This window comes from Sarcophilus harrisii, chromosome 2 (genome assembly GCF_902635505.1).
Source record: "Sarcophilus harrisii chromosome 2, mSarHar1.11, whole genome shotgun sequence".
NCBI classification, from domain to species: domain Eukaryota; kingdom Metazoa; phylum Chordata; class Mammalia; order Dasyuromorphia; family Dasyuridae; genus Sarcophilus; species Sarcophilus harrisii.
Window position 1 is genome coordinate 419,243,803 of NC_045427.1, and position 21,263 is coordinate 419,265,065.

The 21,263-nt window shown below is 39.1% G+C and overlaps 1 protein-coding gene across 4 annotated transcripts in view; it reads left to right on the forward strand.

The window, feature by feature from the left end:
- The first annotated feature begins 4,840 nt into the window (after positions 1-4,840).
- The window catches only part of RNF130 (ring finger protein 130), a 130,013-nt gene continuing 113,590 nt past the window's right edge, over positions 4,841-21,263 (forward strand). Inside the window, exon 1 of one of the 4 annotated variants that reach the window (XM_031953818.1) lies at positions 4,841-5,467. In XM_031953818.1, the coding sequence (XP_031809678.1) occupies positions 5,218-5,467 (250 nt within the window). In that variant the 5' untranslated portion in view covers positions 4,841-5,217. The remainder of the gene's footprint in view (positions 5,468-21,263) is intronic. The other 3 variants (XM_023506823.2, XM_023506827.2, XM_023506820.2) reach the window with 3 other exon arrangements.

Genomic DNA, 21,263 nt, shown 5'->3' on the forward strand with positions numbered 1-21,263 from the left:
TCCAATCTGCATGCTATTCAGGAACTCTCAATTTGAGTTGCTACAATACTCTCAAGAGTTCCTCTTGAGATAAAGTCTGGTGCTGCCCCCAGAAAGCTATCTTTTCTGACTAGAAAACAAGATTCTGGCATCATAATGTAATGATTAGAAAATCAAGATCCTTCTTCCTTTTCACATGAAGTTAGGATCAAGGAATACATACACTCTTCTTTTAGCCCATCTCTGGTATGTGCATCTGCAGGATACTCACCATTGCTGGGATGCTGCCATCTTTTGGGTCAGAAAAATCTTTTTTCAGTCCATTAATAGCTCCTAGTAATGGGAAGATATGTACACACACAAGCTTCTCCTTAACTGGAACCAAGACTCACCCTGAAGAGGTAAAAAGCAACAATAACAACAACAACAACAAAAAGCTGTCTGTCAGTTCTCTTTTTAGGACACTACAGCAAGATAACTCTTCTGACTGTCATTCCCCAGAGCCCTGACCAATTAAATCATTTTAGGGGCCATTCTAGTTATTGTTTTCCAAAAAAACAAAAACAAAAACAAGGGATGGATCAAACTAGCCATTTTAACTTGGGGCAACTTCAGTATTCTAGATCTAATCAGGAATTGTCTTTTTTCTTCTTATGGACATGTCCATAATCTAAAAGAAGAAGTGCTTTCAAAAGTCCTAGGCAAAGGCTCATTCTCCTGAAAGTTCATCCAATTAATTAGGGAATGCTCCTGATCAACTTCCCTTATACTTATGCCAGCTGTCAAACTTACCTTGTCTCCTACTCCCAGAAATCCAAGACACATACCCCACTGAAATGTCTGATATCTTATACCTACACTTAGTTCATATCATTAGAAAACTTTTAAAAAGAAAGACTTCAAAAATTATTTTTGAAAATACCTCATGTGACTTCACATACTTCTTTTTGAGTGCCTTTCCAGGTAATATACAGCTTAGGAAACACTATGGACAAAATGAGTGGTCTCATTCCTTTAATGACAGCCAACTAGCAGACATAACGCTCTGGAGATCTCTTATACTCTTGGACAGTGGGGACTAACTAAGGTCCCCCTCAACATATTGCAATGACCAGCAGCTGATTTAGACACAGTATAATAAAAAGGAGTTAAGGAGGTTCCCAGATCTGGAAAGTGCTCACTTTATCAATCAAACTGGTCAAAGAACATAACACAGATAGGACTATTTTAAGCCTGATTCTACCACTCACTAACTACCTGTATGATCTTGGGCATCTCACTATTCTTTTCTCTAGTTTTCTCTTCCAGCAATAAGATCAAAATTAGATCTTAAGTTATTCTCATTGGTCAATTCAATTGTTGACCTTTTTTTTTAGAAACTTTGGTTATTATTATTACCTGTAGACCAAAAGAGGGAGCTTGTTAATGTTTTCCTCAGACAAAAAAAAAAAAAAAAACAAAACAAAAAAAAACCCCTCACTTTTGTGCTGACTCAGGAGGACAAAACATACTGCTCCTATAGTCAGTGTGACCTATATCTAACCTCAGAACAGTCTTTCTCCTCAGTGAAGCACTTCCTGACTCTTTAGCTGAAATTTTCCTAAAATATTTTGTTAGATTGTCCCCTTTGTCCCTATCACACTTTACCTTATATTGCTATATTTATTTATGATGACATATCCCTTTGAATTATTGTAATTATTTCTGTAGACATAGCCCATCAACAGCCTCTGAAGAAGGGACCTAAAACTCTCTAAAACTCCTTGTGTGGAATGAAGATGAAAAATTTACTGTAATGTGTGAATTCTTTTTCTTTATTTTCATTATTCTGTGTTTCCCTAACCTGCATAAGTACAATATGTGCAGGACTATATTTACTTAAACCGTAGCTAGTTACAAGCATATTTACTTAATCTGAGTTGGTGACATTTATCAGTGTTTGACATTTATCGATATTTAGTCTATTAGCTTCATCACTGTTGGTTCGATTATCTAAAGCCTGAAGACCTAAGCCAGAAATCTTCCATTCCAATCTCTCTGGATAGCAACCACCAATTAGATGCCCCCACTCCTCTCAATGCTCTCTTACTTGTGATATAATCTCTTGTAACAAAATCTATAAAAGCTGTGTATATTCACTGAATCTTTGGCCCTCCTATTGTGAGTACTTTATCTCACAGATGGACTTCCCGTCTCTCATGAGATGCTATAAAAAACAATCTTTCTGCTTTCTACTTCATTCTGTTATCTAGGTGGGGTTGGTTCAGTCCTTAGTTAAAGAATTCCAACCCTATTCAATTCTAAGATTTTCTCAATTCCAGCTCAACTGAAATCCAACTTGTAGATAAAAAGAGCCAACTTGGAACTCCACCCTCCAGCCCAGTCCCCATGGAGCAGGCCTTGCTTGTAGCCAAAGTTCCTATTATAAAAAAGCCAGTCTTAAACCCTGTCTTTGCAGAGGTCCTAACGTGCCATGCCATGCTATGCTATGATATTACATGCTATGCCAAGGAAACCTCTGCCCACTGGAAGAATACCCTCTCTTTATCTCCCTCACCTATTTCCCTAATAAGACTTTATGCCTCTGTCAGGATTTCTCTAAACTTTACTTCTCTGCCCAGAAAGGCCTGGAGAGACTTACACGAACTGATGCTGAGTGAAATGAGCAGGACCAGGAGATCATTATATACTTCAACAACAATATTATATGATGACCAGTTCTGATGGACCTGGCCATCCTCAGCAACGAGATCAACCAAATCATTTCCAATGGAGCAGTAATGAACTGAACCAGCTACGCCCAGAGAAAGAACTCTGGGAGATGACTAAAAACCACTACATAGAATTCCCAATCCCTATGTTTTTGCCCACCTGCATTTTTGATTTCCTTCACAAGCTAATTGTACAATATTTCAGAGTCTGATTCTTTTTGTACAGCAAAATAACGTTTTGGTCGGGTATACTTATTGTGTATCTAATTTATATTTTAATATATTTAACATCTACTGGTCATCCTGTCATCTAGGGGAGGGGGTGGGGGGGGTAAGAGGTGAAATTGGAACAAGAGGTTTGGCAATTGTTAATGCTGTAAAGTTACCCATGCATATATCCTGTAAATAAAAGGCTATTAAATAAAAAAAAAAAACATACAAAAAAAATTTAAAAAAAATTTAAAAAACTTTACTTCTCTGCCAAGACTCCTCCACTACTTTACTTCCCAATCCCTATAATATCTAGGTTTGGGGGTTTGTAAATTCCTTTACAGAGAATCTCTGCACCACCAGAAGGGGGCTCCCCCAAACTCCCTATCCTTGTGCCTCTATGATTAAATATAAACTTTTGCAATATTTAAAGCCTTTCCTAATCAAGTCTTTTTCAACCTTTCCAGTCTTGTTTTGTTTCTCTCTCCTCCAATCTGCAAAGATCCAGCTACAATTGATGAGGTCCCAACCTCACCTAGATAACAGAATGAAACTGTCTTGTTTCCCTTGTTCGGGATCCCTCACTGAGGCAGAGTCGAAGGATATTTTCTCCTTCAAGGATTTTTAGAGTTTTGGGTCCTTTCTCCAAATATACCTAGTTATTTGTTATCTCCTCCGTTAAAAAGGGATGTTGAAGGTAGAAATTGTTTCGGGGAGGTTGTATTGGTTATTATTATTATTAATTTTTTTTTTATATCTTCAGGTCTTATCAAAGCTGACTCCTTTAAAGAAGTCTTAGATTGTATTAATTTGAAAGCAGGGTTATTTTTAATTCCACTGGGTTCTCCTTCGGAGAAGAATTGGACAGCCTTCCCCATTTTGACTACTCTTGCCTCCAGTCAACATTAACAGCAAATGTTTCAGTTCATCTCAGCTAACATCTCCCGAACCTGGTCACCGGCAATGGCAAAAGAATAAGCCATTTTTGGGTGGTTGAATCGAACCCGTTTTTAACTCGAATAGGACAAGCTGTATTGGCACAATGTCCGTGTAGGGTGCAAGGCAAGAAATGCCTTACATCTGCCCTGGAAAGGTTGATACTGGGCGTGTAAAATTTCCTTAAAGTTGTTAGCCAGGGACGAGCACCCCTCCACACTGAAAGAGCCGCCTTATTTATAGCCGAAGTCCGTTCCACGTCACCTCCGTCTCATGGCAGCTGACCTGAGACCCCAAAGCTCAGCCCTTTGGTAAAGCAGCTGAACGAGACCCTGAAACACGGACCTTTAGGCTTCCAACTCGGTGTCCCTACTGCTACTTGACAGCGAGAGCCGCCTGTCCTCTTCATCTCCATTGCCTAGCCCGACCTCTCCATCCCCTCTCTTCCCTTCCGCCAGCTCCGGGCGCAGCTTCGCGCATCGGGAGAAGGCAGCTCTAAAGCTGGCCACTTTTTCCCGAATCCCTCAGGGAGGGCAGCTCGATTCACCGAGCGCCTCGTGTCCTTAGGTGTGGGCTGTTCTTGCCCAGGGCGCCTGCGCGCCAGCTGCCGGCTCTTGTGGGCGGGGAAGCTTGGCTCCAGCTAGTCGAGAAATCCGAGCTCCGCCCCCAGCCTCGTCCTGCTTCCCTTGTGGAGCGGCCTCTGGCCGGTCCTCTGGCAGCTTGAGTCGAGTCCGAGGCGCAGGCCCCGCCTTAGTCCCCGCTCCTCGCCGCTCTCCGCCCCCCTGCCCTGCGCCCTCCCGAGGATCCCGAGGGGAGGAGCTACCTCCCCGCCCCTCCCCGCCCCTCCCCGCCCCCCCGCTCCCCTCCCGGCGCGTTCCGCCTCCCAGTCTGAGGCGGAGTCGAGCCACGCAGAGCTACTGGGGAGGGGCTGAGCCCAGCCGTCTGCCCCTGGCAGCCCGTGTGGCCGCCGCGCCGCCCAGGGGCAGGGGCGCTGAGGGAGGCGGAGCGCCGAGGGAGGAGCCGTCGCCGCTGCAGCCCCGCGGATTCGTTGCCCGCCTGGGCTCCATGGACCTGTCTGCGATCCGGGCCCGGGGTGTTGCGGGGGAAGCGGGCCGCCCCGGCACGCCCTCCCCACCCTGACCGACGGGGCGGGGGAAATGGGCCGGCTGCAGCCGCGCTGAGAAGCGCCCGCCCGCCCGCTGCTGCCGCCTGCCCTGCCCGGCCCTGCCCGGCCCACCGAGCGAGGCTCCGAGCCGCTTCTGGGCCCCGCGGGCCGCACCGACTGGCCCCGGCCTGCCTGCAGCGCAGCCTCTCTGCGTGCGTTCTCCGTCCCGGTCCGAGCCCGGGCCTCGTCCCCAGCCCCGTCCCGCGTCCCCGGAGCATGGCCGAGTGCTGGAGGGGGGCCCGGCGGCCCGGCCTGGTGCTCCTGGCCGTGCTGCAATGGTGCTTGTGCGCGGCCCGGGCGGACATCGCAAGCCAGGAGTACTACACGGCGCTCATTAACGTGACCGTGCACGAGCCCGGCCGGGGCGGCCCCTGGACTTTCCGCATCGACCGCGGCCGCTACGGCCTCGACTCCCCCAAGGTGGAGGTCAGGGGCCAGGTCTTGGCTCCCCTGCCGCTGCATGGAGGTAAATGGGCCGGATTTCCCTCTCTCCCCTTCCCCCTTCCTCCCCCCCACCCCGGGCTTGGCACAGGTGCCTGGCATTCAGTGGGCGCATAATAAATGATGATTGCCTTGACTTGGGCGCCTCATCAATCTGGGGTTTGCAGGTGTACTGAGGCAGGAAGTATTGGCGGAGCAGCCGACGTCGGCCTCTTGCGCTGTCGGAGTGGACACCTGGCCCAAAGTCCCTCGGAGCGCGTAAAATGACAGCTAGGCCCTCTCACTTGGTGCCGTGGGATAGAGTGAAAGGAGTTAGAATACCCGAGTTCAAGAACCAAGGTCTGCCCTGTACCAGCTGAGTGACCTTGATCAAGTTATTGCCCCTTGGGGTTCAAAATGAGAGGGTAGGTTGGGTGATCTCTAAATATCTCTTTCCAGCTGTGATATTCTAGGATTCTGTAAATCTGCAGTATTTGTATGGAATCAAAGTTAGGGCTCGGTTTCAGTTCCATGGCCGGTTTCCAAGTGTAAGTGCTGCCGGGACTATGAGAGCTGCCTGTGTTCAGGCAGGGACCGAGAAGACAAAGGAGGTCTTTTGAGAGGAGAAAAACTGTCATGATGGATGGGCTCTTAACCACATTTCAGACGCAGCAGGTCTGAAATAAGGGGCTTAATGCTCTGCTAAATTGGACTATGACGTTAGCCATTTCTACTCTCCATCCTTTATAAATGCTTAAGGGGTGGGTGGTATTTGACATTTTCAGAATTGCTTTTGGTGCCTACAACCCTCTTAAAGATTCGGTTTGAAATAGAGAATTATCTGGCAGGACCTTGTTAGCCTTGTCTTGTGATGCCATGCATGCTTACCAACCCCCATCCCTAAAAGGTATTTTGAATAATTGCATTGTACGTCCTGCTATTCAAACCTTTTGGCCTTATCTTGATGTTTGATTGTCATCTGGGCTAAATGGATAATCACAGAATCATAGATCTAGCACAGTTCTCTTACTTTGCAGATGAGGAAACCGAGGGAATAAAACATTTAGGAAAAAGTTTAACATCACATTGTGTGAACCAAATATTAGAAATAAATTACTAGGAGAGTTTTTCTTGGAAAATTAAGTTGGGAAGTATGGCCAATAAAGTACACACTTTTGAAAAGTAGTAGTCTAATTCAACCTCTATTTGAAAATACTGAAAAGTGCTTTTAAAAAAACTAAAACATTTTATTTTCATTGTCTTAAAATGAAATAGACAATCTAGGGGACCTAGCATCCAAAGTAAATATTTGGTTAATTGATTTGATGTCGATAGGTAACATTTTGTAAGGGATGTGAACATTTTATTTTCACAGTATCACGTAAGTAGTTAGAAGATAATCTCAGAGACTCTCTATTCCAACCCATACTCATTTACTCTTCCCCATAGCTTATATACAGGATGAGTGACTATCTGACCATTGCTGGAAGACTTAGAGGGAGCTCAGTACCTCTCCAAGTAGCTTATTCCACTTTTGAGAGGTTCATTTATCCAGAAGTTTTCTGTCACATCAAATCTAAAATCGCCTGCTTTTCAAGCATCAGAAGGGGAAGGAGGGGAAAGACATTTTTATAACAGGCTGGCTATTTATGGATAGATGGGTTTTGTATATCTGTGTGTTATATATGTAATATATCAGGGGTTTTTTTCATATCTAATATACAATATACTCCTAGCATATTTGTTGTTTTTGTAGTAGAAATAAAAATAGGACATTGTTAATATTATTCAGAGATAAATATAAGTAGGTAAAATTAGTCATTGTACATTCTTTTTCAAAGTTGGTTAGGATCCTAGGCCATTTTCAGAGTATAACCCATAGCATACTGAAATCTATTACCAATAATAGTAAGTTAGTGTTTGGGAGTTTATGGATCATGATTGAGAATCATTCAGAAAAAAGTGAAAGGATTTCTATATCAGTTAAGACTGCAGTTAAATTTGTAAACTGAGTCCTGAGAGCAAGAAGCTTCCTACCCCCCACCCCCCAGTACAGATTTAATTTTAGGTAAATTGAAAAACAAATAAATAAATTTCCTTGGTAACCTCATCATCCTTTCTACCATCAATACCCAGAACCTTTGTACTGCTCTTCTAGTATGCTTCCTTATGTGCATCATGGCTACAAATCACCTTCTTTACCTCTTCCCAGTCAATTTAATTCAATTCAACTAATGTTTAAGTCCTTCCTATATTCTGTGCACTAGGTGGAGGAGGGTGTTTCAAAGACACAGATAAGACAGAACTATTCTCATTTACATTTTACTGGGTGAGTATGACATGTGTCTATATAAGACAAGATTATTTGAGAAAGAAGAAAGCACTCACAGCTGATGGCTCAGAAAAAAACTTTTTGGAGGAAAATGGCATCTGAGCTGAGCCTTGAAAGAGAGCAGTTCTGAAAGGCTGAGTTAAGGAGATAGTACACAATACTTGAGACATAGTTAGCATTCAGTAAATACTTTTTCATTTATTCTAGGAATAGAGCACAGCTTGTACAAATGCATGGAGACAGGAGAAGGAATATCCAGTTTGGAAAAAACTATTCCAATTTGGCTGGAAGTTATGTGAAATAATGCTGGAAAGGGTAGGTTGGAGCCAGATTGTGGAGAGATTTAAGTTCTAGAATGAGGAATTTTTATTTAATGGTAGAAGCAACCGTTGAAGAACGGATTGAATATGGGGAATGAGGCAGAAGAAAGTGACTCCAAGGTAACAACCTGGATGACAGGAAAGAGGGTAGTGGTGTTTTCACTAGAAATAGGGAAATTTGGAGGTGGGCTGCATTTAGATGATTGGTTCAGTTTTGGAAATATTAGAGATGCAAACAGAACATTTAGTTAGAGATGCCCAATAGGCAGTTCAGGATAGGAAAACTGACATTCAGCAGAGGGATTAAGATATATAACTTTGGGAGCCCTCTGTATAGAGGTAATTGTATCCATGCTAGTGGGAAAGAGTGGGGACAAAGATGCCAGGACAGAATCTTAGGGATTATTCCTGTTGTTGAATGGGAGATAGATGATATATAGTAAAGAAGATTTGGGAAAGGCCGTCAAACAAGTTGAAAAACTGGAAGGAGAACAGTGGGCCAAGAAAGCTATATTCAATTCTTAGGACATCTCTGGTAAACAATTTGAATAGAGTAATGGAATCAGGTTTCATTAGATTGATTGTAAGAAGTGACTGGTTGATAAGAAAGAAAAGCCTGGTAGTATGGACTTTCTGAGAGCTTAACAGTTAAAAAGAGGAATGCTCCCGAGGCTCTAGGATAACTTGAGAGAATTAATTTTTTTTGTTAAAGATGAGAGAGATCACAGCAGGTTTATAGATTTAAAAAAGGTCAAAATAGGGTTGTTACTTGACAAAAAGGGATCACCCCTTCCTCAGATGTTTTGAATTGTGGAGCAGGAGAGATAAATTTATGGTAAATGACCTTAATTTTTCAGTAAAGTGAAAGAAACGGTCTTTTTTTTTTTTTTTTTTTTAAGTGGGGGGGTTGATTTGTCAGCATGAGAATGTTTGGGAGTTTATGGATCATGACTGAGAATCATTCAGAAAAAAGTGAAAGAATTTCTATATATCAGTTAGACTCCAGTTAAATTTGTAAAGAATGCAGAAAATACAGTTTTGTGATTTCTTATAATAAAGTGTGCAGGGGCTGGTGTGAATAGTGCAGGAGTGAGGGTTGTCAGAGTATGAACGGTGGAAGAGAAAGGGGACAAGGTCCTTTAGTGGAATATAATGTCTAGTTGGTCTATGAAAAAGACTAAAGGGTTGAAAGAAGTATTGGAGGACTCTGGAAATTAAGGAGGAGTTGAAAATACAGGAGGTACTGCTAAGACTTATGAGAGTACTAGGAGTGAGAAAGAGGGTGAGGTGGAAAGGTTAAAAGTTATGATCAAAAGATTTTCTTTCAGTATCTTATAGTTAAAAGTTATTTTGTAGGATAGTGAAATCTAAGGTGTGTCGCTGCCCATGTGGGTGGCTGATATGAAACTCTAAATATGAAGGGAAGAGTTTATAGGATTTATTTCATAAAGCTGCTGTTTCTCTGAAGAAAAGATCATGAGCCACATCCCAAACTTTTTAAGAAAACCAGTAGATGATTGCAACAGGAACTCTGACAGGATGATAGAGAACTTCAAAGAAAAAGATGTTGCTGAGTGATGCCAGCACAGAAAAGGGATAGAAGAAGCAATGGCAAGAAAGGGGTCAAACAACTCTTTTTGGGCCACTGTGTCCCAGCGTGAGAGAACAAGCTGCTAGTACTGCAGATAGTTGTTAAGAGTAAAATATCTTTCAGAGAAATCCGGGTTTCCATAAACTGATGGAGAGAGTTTGAAAGGAAAAGTTCTAAGACAAAGAAAATTTTGTTTAGATAGATAAAGGTGTTTTAGAAGAGTATGAAGACTAAGTAAGAATGGGAAGAAAAGAACTAATTTGGACATGGTAGAGGTAGCAGGAAAAAGATGTTTTTACCTTGCCCCAGATGGTATTCTAAATCATGGGGACTAAGGGAACCAGAAATGAGGGTCTGGAAATTACAGTACAATTGTTGTTCAGTCATATCAGTTGGTCTAGCTATTTGTGACTCCATTGAGGTTTTGATGGTGTGCTTTTTGGCAAAGATACTGGAGTGGTTTGACATTTCCTTCTTTAGCTTGTACAAATGAGGAAACTGAGACAGATTGGGTTAAATGATTTGCAGAGTTACACGGCTAATTAATATCTAATACTAGATTTGAACTCGGGAAGATAAGTCTTCCTGGCTCCAGATCTGGTACTCTTTACATTGTTGTATGTATGTTTACTTAACTGCCCCAGCTATTGGATGTAACAGGTATATAAGTGATCCAAATACAGGGTGATAGGGTGATAGTAGAAGAAGTTGGGAGGCCACTAATTTGAAGTGATAACTCTCTTGAGGCAGCTACTTCTTTCTTCTCCTTCCCTATCATCCTCTTTGAGGTGTTGCTGATTGATTAATATTGACTTGAGAGTGGATTGTAATGATGTCCCAGGTTGGGCATGACGTAGAAGCGGTCATTCATCAGCAGCAGCACATAGCTACTTCATGCCTTTGTCACTTTCCAATAATCCAAAAAAGACACCAGAGCAGTAGTTTTGGAGGGCATTGGTAATGTTGCCTCTTATTTTTTCAGAAGTATTAGTGCCTACCTCACTTATCTGGGGGGCTATGATGATGATAAACAACCAAGTCAATTTTGAGGATATTAGAGGGCACAATAAGTGCCAGCCACTCTCAGTAATAATAACCTGAACATCTGTCTGAGTCTAAAGTCCCTGAAAATTTTGATCTGGGAACTCAATTAAATTTAATTTAGTAAACATTTATTAAGTATGTACTATGTTCCAGGCACTGTGCTAAATGGTGGAGATACAAATAACAAAATGAAAAATGGTCACTGCCCTCTAGGAATTTATAGTCTGATGTGGGGAAGACAACACACAAAGGAGTGCTAGAAAGGAGTAGGGGAGGACACTTGGGTAATTTCTCAGAGATGCAGATGGAAGGTCCACATTCTGCTCTCTCTCTAAAGGGAAGCTTTGGGTATAGTTGAGTGCTCCACTCTCCAGACTTCCAAAGGAGGTTGGGGGGGGGAATAGTTGCATGGAAAGGGAAGGGGTTGAGGATTTAAGGAAGTTAACAGGGCCTTGGTGATACAGTGATACAAAATGATGAGATTTTTGGTGATCAGCTTATCCTGGGAAGGACTTCCTGTTGGGTGGAGTTCAGATCAAGTAAAGTTGCAGATGCAAAAGCAGAGTGTCTCCAAACCAGTTTTAGATTATATGATAGGAACAAGGGTAGGTGCTATGGCTAGAGCTTTCATTCCCTTGATTTGGCCAATCACAGTTTGGGAATTGGGGAAAAAAAGAAATTTTACAATCTTACAACCATTGGGGCAACTGGATGGCACAGTGAGTAGAGCACTAGCCCTGAAGTCTGGAAGACTTGAGTTCAGATCCAACCTCAAGCATTACTTTTTAGCTGTGTGACCCTGAGCAAGTCACTTAACCCCATTGCTTAAGGAAAAACAAAAACAACAATTTCCCAACCATGAGTGAATGAGGACTTGCTATTTAATTATGGTTTTATAAGAGGATATCTATTAACCTTAAGAGTATATATCAAAGCTTCTTAAACTATGGGTATCAAGCACATAACTGAATGTGGGTGTCATGAAAAATTTGGCAATAGTAAAAGATATCAAATATTCCACCAAAATTTAGTTCTTTATGTAAAAATCAGCCATATCCATTTCATTAGTATGTAAGTTTGCTTTCATTTTTAATCAATGGTAAAATTATATATATATATATATATATATATACACACACACACACACACCACATCAAATGTTTTAAAATATTAAAATAAATTTCTTCATGATTTATTACCAGCAAATGTCTATTTTATATACCTATATAGCTGGAGTTGTATAAAAAATTTCTTGAGCAAAAAAGTAAGAAACTCTGGTATGTACAGTTAAAAGGGGCCTTTCAGATAATTCAGCCCAATTCATTCTACTCTTCTCTGCCCACTCTACAGATGATGAAACAGAGGCCCAGAAAGGTTGTTATATCTTTAGGGTCACACAAATAAATCGTAGAGCCAGATAATAGTAAATAGAACTAAGATTCAAATATAGGTTCTCTAACTCTTAAATACCATTCTCAGTATACCGCCTCATTAAAATTCTGGTTCAAGAAATAAAATTCAGCCAATGTAAGGAGAAGGCTATTTTGAGGTGAAAAAAAAAAAAAAAAACATAGATAAATTAGCTTCCTCAGAGTCTTTCTCCAGGGGGCAGATGTCCTAATTGCTTCTGCTTTTCACTGCCACTTCTTTTCCTTTGCTTCCTATCCCACAGAAAGAAAAAAAAAATACAGGGTTTTTTTTCCCCCCTTGGGACCAGGATAGAGGCTGTGGGGAGGGCAGACAGCAATCAGAAGTAAGTTCAAGTGTTTGTGATTCAGAAACTGTTTGTAAGTTAAGTTTCTAAAGCTATGAACATCCCTAAAATGTAGTAGTATTTTACCCTACTGTTTTGAAAATAAACATGATGGCAAAAGATGTCCTTAGTCAGCAATTCATAACTAACAAAATTTGAAAGAAAAAAAATTGAAGAAAAGTTTGCATATTTAACCATTATTAATCATAATTATTGTTTCAAAATGTGAGGCAGCCTGAAATAGTTGTATGTCCTGTCTTAGTTCTTTGTTTTCTCAAAGTCATATATATATATATGTATAATCATAATAATCATCACAAGGCAGAGCTGTCACTCTCTCTTCCAAAGCCATCAAAGACAGATCAAGATGACTGACAATCGTCCAGAATACAGTGAATGATTTTGGCCTTTCTAACTGAAGGTCTTTAACAGGCCTCAGTTTATCTGAGTCAGTGATCATTCAATGAGTTTTGTTGTTCAGTTGTTTAAGGTTGTTTCTAGCTCTCTGAACCCATTTGGGGAGAACTAGAGATTCCAAGAAACAGCAAGGTGTGGTTGGTAAGCATTCCTTCAATAGGGACTGTCTCTGCCAAGACAGAGAGATGAGAGATAAAATTTTACATATGGAGAACAACAAGTTGACCAGTTTGGCTGGAGAATAAAATGAATGTAATATGAACTCAACCTGAACAAGTTAAGTTGGACTCAGATAATGAAGAACTTTAATGGTCAAACTAAGAAATTTATATTTTTTTCTTAAAGACAGAAGGGAGTCACTGGAACTCCTTGAGCAAGGGAATTTAATGGTCAGATCTGGGCTTTAGATATATCGGTTTGGGAGCTGTGTGAGGTGTGGATTAAGGAAACAAGAAGCTAACTACAGCAAACCAATCAGGATTGATTAATAAACAATAATAAATGTGCCAGACATTATGCTAAATGATGGGTATAAGGACAGCCCTAAGGGCATGATAGAGTACACACAGCTGGCTAGAATGGAGAGATGGCTGGCCTGGGCACCCTCCTTAAATAAATGTTATGGGAAGAGCTTTCCTTTCCTGTTCCTTCTTCCCAATCAGAGGGATACCAGAGGCAGAGGGTGTTGATGAGGTATGAGTACTAAGATTGATGTGATCTTGTTGATAAATGTCAAATAGAACATAATTGTACAATTTAGAATAATAGATGATGAAAGTTGAATGGAACCTTAGATATTATCTAGTTCAACCTCTTTAATATATATATATATATTTAAATTGAGGACCAGAAAAGCTAAGAACTTTTGTATCCTATCTAGCACAGGGCTTTGCATTTAATAGTCACGTAATAATATTTATTGGAGCGGCAGCTCTGAAGTCAGGAGAACCTGAGTTCAAATCTGGCCTAAGACACTTTCTAGCTGTGAATCCTGGGCAAGTCACTTTAACTCCAATTGCCTCAGGTCAACAAACATTAGTGGCAGAACAAAACTAGGCTTCATGTCACTCCACTCCCAGATCAGTATTTTTTGCCCTACATCTCCATGAAAATTGTGCCTCTACAGTAAATAGGAATGCAAATACTATCATGTATAAAATCAAGGAGTTGGACCAGGTGATGTCTAAGGTCTCTCTCAGCTCTAAAATTTTACAATCCTGAATTTGGAGTTGGTGTACAGATAGTAGGAGCAACAGCTTTCTATTTAATTATCTCTTTACTTAAATCCATCCCTCTTTCTGTAAAAAGTAACCTTATCTTTCCAGTAGTTCAGACTCAATCTCAATTACTCTCTTCTGTCAGCCCTACTCATTCTTCATCTAATCATTGGCCATCTTATTGATTCAACCTTCATGACATCTCTTTCATCCATCAATTTCTCTCTGTTCACACACCATGCTAGTTTGGGCCTTTACTCTGTCCTAGACTTAATTGGTCACTTTATCTCAAATTTCTCCCCTCTCAATTGTCTTTCCCAGTTTCCAAAGTGAGTGATGTTCCTAATACAAAGATGTAACCATGTCATTCCTTGTTCAAAAACAAAAACTCTAGGGGCTTCCCTTGCCTCTAAGGTAAATTGCAGAGACCTCCTTTTGGATTTCCCTTTGGATCATTCATTTAATATTCTTTTCTAAAATGTAATGTTCTCTGGGAGCAGGTTTCTCGAGGGGCTTCTGGGAACAGCCTTCGTTTCAGTTCAGTAATCATAAGTGCAGCCAGAGATTAAAGTCCAAATCCTTTATTTTCTCTTTCCAAGTCTTGTCTTCTTTCCTGGGGCCTGGTTAGCTTTCTTAGAGGCCTATCTCTCTCCTTGGGTTCCCATAGCTTATGCTCCTGCCGCCAGTCCTTTGTCTTCTCTGCCTCTGCCAGCTTCTTGAGGTCCTCCTGAATGTGTCTTGGTTTCTGTGGGGAAGGCAGGAGGACTGTCACCACTTCTCTAGTCATCCCTAGTTCTCCCCAACTGCCTTCTCTGGTTTCTGAATCTCCCTAGCTGAATCCTGGTTGAGGCTCCTAGCTTATATATGCTCTCTTAAAGGTGTGACTCTTGTGGAACTATAGTAAGTACTAAGTACATGTACTGAACTAGAGAACTGCTAAGCACATGTTAAATAACCATTGTCTCTATCAATTACACTGACTTAAAGCACCTTGTTTCAAGTTCTGGCCCATAACACATTCAGCTGAAACTATTCTCTCCAAAATTACCAGTGTTCTCTTAATGGCAAAGTCCATTAATCTTATCTCAATCCCCATCCTTCTGGACCACTCTGCAGCCTTTGACATTGTTGGTTATCTTCTTTTTCTTGATATTCTCTTCTAAGTTTTCAGGAACCTTGTCTTTCCTGGTTCTCCTATCTTCCTGACCTCTTTTTCTGTCTTTTTTTGCTGGATCTTCCAGGTCATGTCTGCTAACTATGGGTATCCCATAGGGCTCTGTCCAGGATTCTCTTCTTCCTTTATACTATTTCACTTGGTTATCTCATAAACTTCCATGGATTCAACTATAATCTCTATGGTGATAATTCTCAGTTCTACTGATCCAACCCTAACTTCTCTGCTGACATCCAGTCCTACATTTCCAACAGCCTGTTTGGCATCTTAAACTGGCATTTTAAATTTAGTAGGTCCAAAACTGAAGACATTCTTTTCCCTGAAGCTTTCCCCCACACTTCCAAACTTTCCTATTTACTACTGATGGCACTAACATCCTTCCAGTCCTTCAGACCCAATGTAGGTGTCATCTTCAACTCCTTATCTCATGTATCCAATTTGTTGCCAAGACTTGTTGATTTTATTTTTGTGACATATCTCAGATATGTTTCCCTCTCTCCTCTAACACTGGCCAATAATCTAATGCAGGCTTTTGTCATATCTCACTCCTGGACTATTGGGATTGCTTGCTGGATTAATCTGTCTGCCTCAAATGTCTTCCTGTGCCAATCTACCCTTCATCTGCCAAAGTTATCTGTAATAACTTTGTATGGTGTAGTTGTGACTGTCATCCCCTCCCATTGCACCACCACTCAGTAAATATCATTAGCTTTCAGGATCACTGCTGGGATCAAATATAAAATCCTCTGATTTCACTCATTTCACTCATATATCCCCATCTTTTTAATTTTATAGTTACAACTTCCTCCTTCACTTATGTGAAGGATCTGGTGATGCAGGCCCCCTTGTTGCACTTTAGCATATTCCATCTCTTGCTTGATTCCAGGCATTTTCAATGATTGTCCTTACCTAAAATTCTTTCCATCCTTATCTCCATCTCCTGGCTTCCATCTTTTTTAAAGCCCCAGTTAAAATGCCACCTTCTCCAGGAAGTCTTTCTAATCCCTAAATGCTAGTGCTTTCCCTCTGTTGATTGTTTTCAGATTATCCGTATTTGGCCTGTTTGTACATAGTTATTTGCTTGTTGATTCACCTGTTAGAATGTGAGCTCCTTGAAATCAAAGACTGGCTTTTGTTTTATTTCCCCAGCGCTTGGTACAGTTTTACTAAATGCTAATTTGCTGAGTGACCTTCACAATCTCTGCAGACTATTTTTCAGGGTTTATTATAAATTATTATTCTTTACACAATTTATGTTCCAGACAGACTGGCCTATTTGTTATCCCTATAAAGGATATTACATCTTTTTTCTCTGTAACTTTATCCTAGTTATCCCCAGCACTTGGAATGTGCTCCTACCTCAATCCCATCTTGTAGAATCTTTTGTTTCCCTGAAAATTCTATTCAGGGACCATCTTCTACATAAAGACTTTGCTGATCTCCAAATAGGTAGTGCCTTCCTCCCCAAAATTTATCTTGTGTTTATCTTGTGTATAGTTATTTATATATAATCTTCTTGTCTCCCTTGATAGAATGTAAACAATGAGGACAAGAATTGTTCCTCCCAAACATTTATCTTGTATTTGTTTTATATATTTATGTACATATTGTCTCTCTTGGTGGAATGAGGGCAAGAATTGTTTCAATTTTGTTTTTGTATCCCAATGCCTTATACAGTCTCCAGACATATTATTAATGTGATTAATAAACATTTATTGGGTAGTGTGTTGATTCTGTGATAACTTAAGGAATTGCACTTTTTTTTGTTGTTCTCTTTTTTTAAGTCATTCAAGAAGCATTTTATAAATGGCCTGTTATGTGCCAGGCACTGTGGTAGATGAGGGAAGAGGTGAAAAGTTTAGATAACACTGTCATCTTTATACTTGGACTCTGACAGGGAATAAGACAAACTCATATCTGGTATTTTGTATTAAAGCTAAGTGCATTAGAGAAGTACAGAACAAAGGGCTGTATCAGATCCCTTTTTAAAACTTTAATTATTTTCAATTTGGAAAAAATCTATTTTCTGTCCTTTATATCTCTCCTCTCGATTGAAAAGAAAAAAAAAATTCTTCTAGTGAATAAACTTAGTAAAACAAAAGTAATTCCCACATTGTCTCCATTTAAAAATATCTATCTTATTCTGAACCTTGAATCCCATCATTTTTCTGTCAAAAATGGGTACATGCTTCATCATTTGGATAGTTGATCTTTGCATTCTTAAGAATTCTTAAATCTCTTTAAATTATTATTATTATTTTTGCAGTGTAGTTATTGTATAAAAATGCTTATCTGATTTTGCTTGCTTAACTCTGCATTCCTTCAACACCTATTTCTGGAACCTTCAGTGTCAAAGGGTATGCATACTTTAGGGTCTTTGAGGGCATATTCCAAATTCCTTCCCAGAAGGACTATATTCATAACTTTACCAGTAGTATGTTAATAGGTAGAGTCCTAAGGACCCTGTAAGATTTGTCATCACACAATCTCCCCCTTTTTTTCCCCTTTGGCAACCAATAAAAGATGTAGGAAAAAAAAACCAAAAAACAAGAGGGAGTTAGGGGAGAAAAGAAAACCAATTGACTAGTGGAATCCTTTTGAGAAAATGAGTGCCAAATGGACTAGGGTGGACTGGGCATATTTATTTTACAATGTTCAGAGCCAACCCCCAAATTCAGGCCCAGAATTACTTTCTCGGCTTTCAAGGAAAGAAAAAAGATGATTTTCTAAAGGTCAGCATGTTACCACAACATGTTGTTTACTAGTCCTAGCCTTAGGTTGAGACTCAAATTAGCATTATAAGCTGTCCTATGCAAAGGCTCTAAGATAGATCCAGATAGGGTATTTCCTGGGCTAGGCCAAAGCTCTGGCCACTAACAAAGGCCTTCCTAGTACACGGTCCTCTCTCAAATAAATATCTTTCCCATACTCAATTGTAGATGGGTTATATTTTATTTAAGGTCAACTAAGAAGCCTGAAGAACTAGAGAGGAGGGTCCTCAGTGCTTTAGACATATCTTTTGAGGATAATAACATGATTATAAAATCTGACTTTAAATGAGAAGATAAAGTTCATAAGTTTCTGTTCTGCTGTTGTAGAAAATAGTAGCTATCATGATAAAGTTGTTAGCCTTCATATTGATCTGGATTCTTGGGTTTAACATAGACTTTGTCTTGTTTTGCTTTCCCTTCTGTTAGGTTTTATTTATGAAATTTTTGTTTATTTACAATTTATCTGCTTTTTTTTTCTGTTTCTGTTTCTGCTTCTTCTCCTCCTTTCTCCTTTTTTCTTTCGTTTTTCTTCATTTATTTTCTGTCCCTCCCAACACATATACCTTGGGGGAGAGGAAGGGGGTGTAGAGGAGAAAGTAAAGCATAGTTCAGCAAAAGTAATTCCCACATTGGCCATGTCAAAAATTATATATAATTCATTTTTCACTCTGAGTTCATCACCTCTCTCGGGAAGCTGATAAACATGTTTCATCATGAGTCCTCTGGAATTGTAGTGGGTCATTGTATTGATCACAGTTCAGAATTTTAACTTTCTCTTCTGATTCCAAATTCAGTGCCTTTGCCACTACAACAGGAGACTGAATCCTATTGAAACAGAAAAATGGCCAAATTCAAGTGTTTGACAAGGATAGTGCTAGAAGATCTGCCCATTTTGCCTAGAAATACAAGAATAAGGGGTGAAATGTTTCCCAGATATGCTGCTATAAAGGGATTATGGCCAATAAAAAAACCCCCATTCCCCTATAATGCTTGTATAAATTTATACCATTAAAAACAAAGGAGATAAGCAAATCTGGCTCTAATGATCATTTTTACACTCAATATTGCATTTCCACTGTTGAGGAGAATTTATATATAATTAACCCCAGTTTATACTGAAGAATTTCTAATGTATTATAACAGACCTGGCATGGAATTTTCATTTATCCTGATTAAAACCTTTTCTTGTATTAAACTGTTGTTCCAAAGCATTTTAAAATCACTTCTACAAAGTATATAAAATATCAATTATGATAGAAATTATTTTTGATTGTCTCTTCATGAAAAGTGATTTGTATTAGCCATCATTTAAAATCATTCTTAAGTTGCTTTTCATTATGTCATGGAGAATATCCAGCTGATAAATTTGAGTTCTAAGCATGTGAAAAACAATCAAAATCCATTTGTGATGTACAGTACCAAAGTACAAATGACAGATGATAATGGACAACTATTGATGCCAAAACCTGCTGACATGGTTCAATTGTCTATGGTCCTTGCAGGGAAGATTGAGATGTTCAGCACTGTAGGTGTACAGATGATATTTTAGTCTTCCCTTTTTAGTAAAACATTGAATAAGAAAGAGCAACGATTTGCTATAAAATCTTATTTCTCTTGAGTGCATTTTAAAACATTTTAATGCTAACAAAGATACTAAGAAGCGTTTGCTGCTTTGTATTTGAAAATAAACAGTGGATACTTTTAAGTTATATATAAACTTATAATTTTATATATATATATATATGTATATATATATATATATGTGTATATATATATATATATATATATATATGCTTTCATTTTGATAGGGATATTTCCAAAGATAATTATTTTTCTGCCATATGCATTTGTGTTTTCTGAGCATATAGATTTAAGCTTAATTTTTTTTTTTTTGCTCATTTTATAGATAAGGAAACTGAGGCAAACAGGGTTGAGTTGTCCGGGATCACATAACTGATTAGTGTCTGAGGCTGGATTTGAATTCACATCTTTTTGATTCCAGGCCTGGTACTATAATCCAGTGTGTCAGCAAGCCACATATTACTTCTGAATTTCCTTCTGTTGTATTTCTTTTTCTTTTTAAATTTTATTTATCTAAAATTAACATGCAAAATAGGAGAAAAAACACCAGAAAAAGCAAACACAAAACATTGCCATATGTACAACAGAACTAGAGGATTCAAAATATGAAACAATAGATTTCCATTTCAAGAAATCCTTTATGATAAATATTACCCAATGTGTTCAGAATGTCTATTTTTTCTTTGCTTCTTGTAGGTTTTCTTTTGTTCTCTATTGTGCACTTTTTACTTCTTTTTTCCCCTTTTCTTTCTCCCACCTTCCTGCAGGAATACAACTAAACATATATATATGTATATATATGCATATACATATACAGCATCTATTTCAAGCTATACTATACTAGTTTGCCCTCTGTTTCTCTGAACGTGGAGAGCTTAATTTTGAAATAAACTTCTTCATAATATTCCTTTCCTTATAAATTTGACATATAAATATGATTTCTGTTAGCATGCTATAAAATTCAACAATTTTTTTTCAAAATTCCCATATTTACTCCAGCTCTAAGGTAATAGAAGCTTATTATTCTTAGAGCAATTATTTGTACCTTAGCCTTGCAAAGTGAAAGCATCCATCCTTCCCTAAAGTTATCATAAGAGTAATTATTAAACTCTTCCATCATAGGTTCCTAATGCCTCATAAAAAGCACTTATAACTGAAGTCACTAAAGCTGTTGAATGTATATCAAAAACAAATTACCTATAGAATCAATTACAACTTATGAAAACTGTCTGTATATCAGACCTACTAAGCATGGTGTCTGTTAAACTAATTAAAATGATTTCCCATCTGAAAATGACTGATGGTCATTCCATGAAATTTTGTTTTTTAAAGATAGACTATCATTATTTTTCATGTTCAGCAGATAATATAACATGGGTGTTTAAGAAATTCAGTCCATTCAATATACAAACATTTATTAGGTATTCACTAAAGTTGCAGGTACTATAACAAGATAAGTTTTAGGTATAATACTATAACAGTGAAACAGTGCCTCCCTTGAAGGAATTTATATTTCGGGATCATACAACATGCTCACAAATAAATAAATGCAATGGTCAAAAGAAATAGAAAATGATTGAAAAGGGACTTTAATAATTGGGGAAATCTGGAAAGATTTTTATGAAAAACATGGCATTTGAGC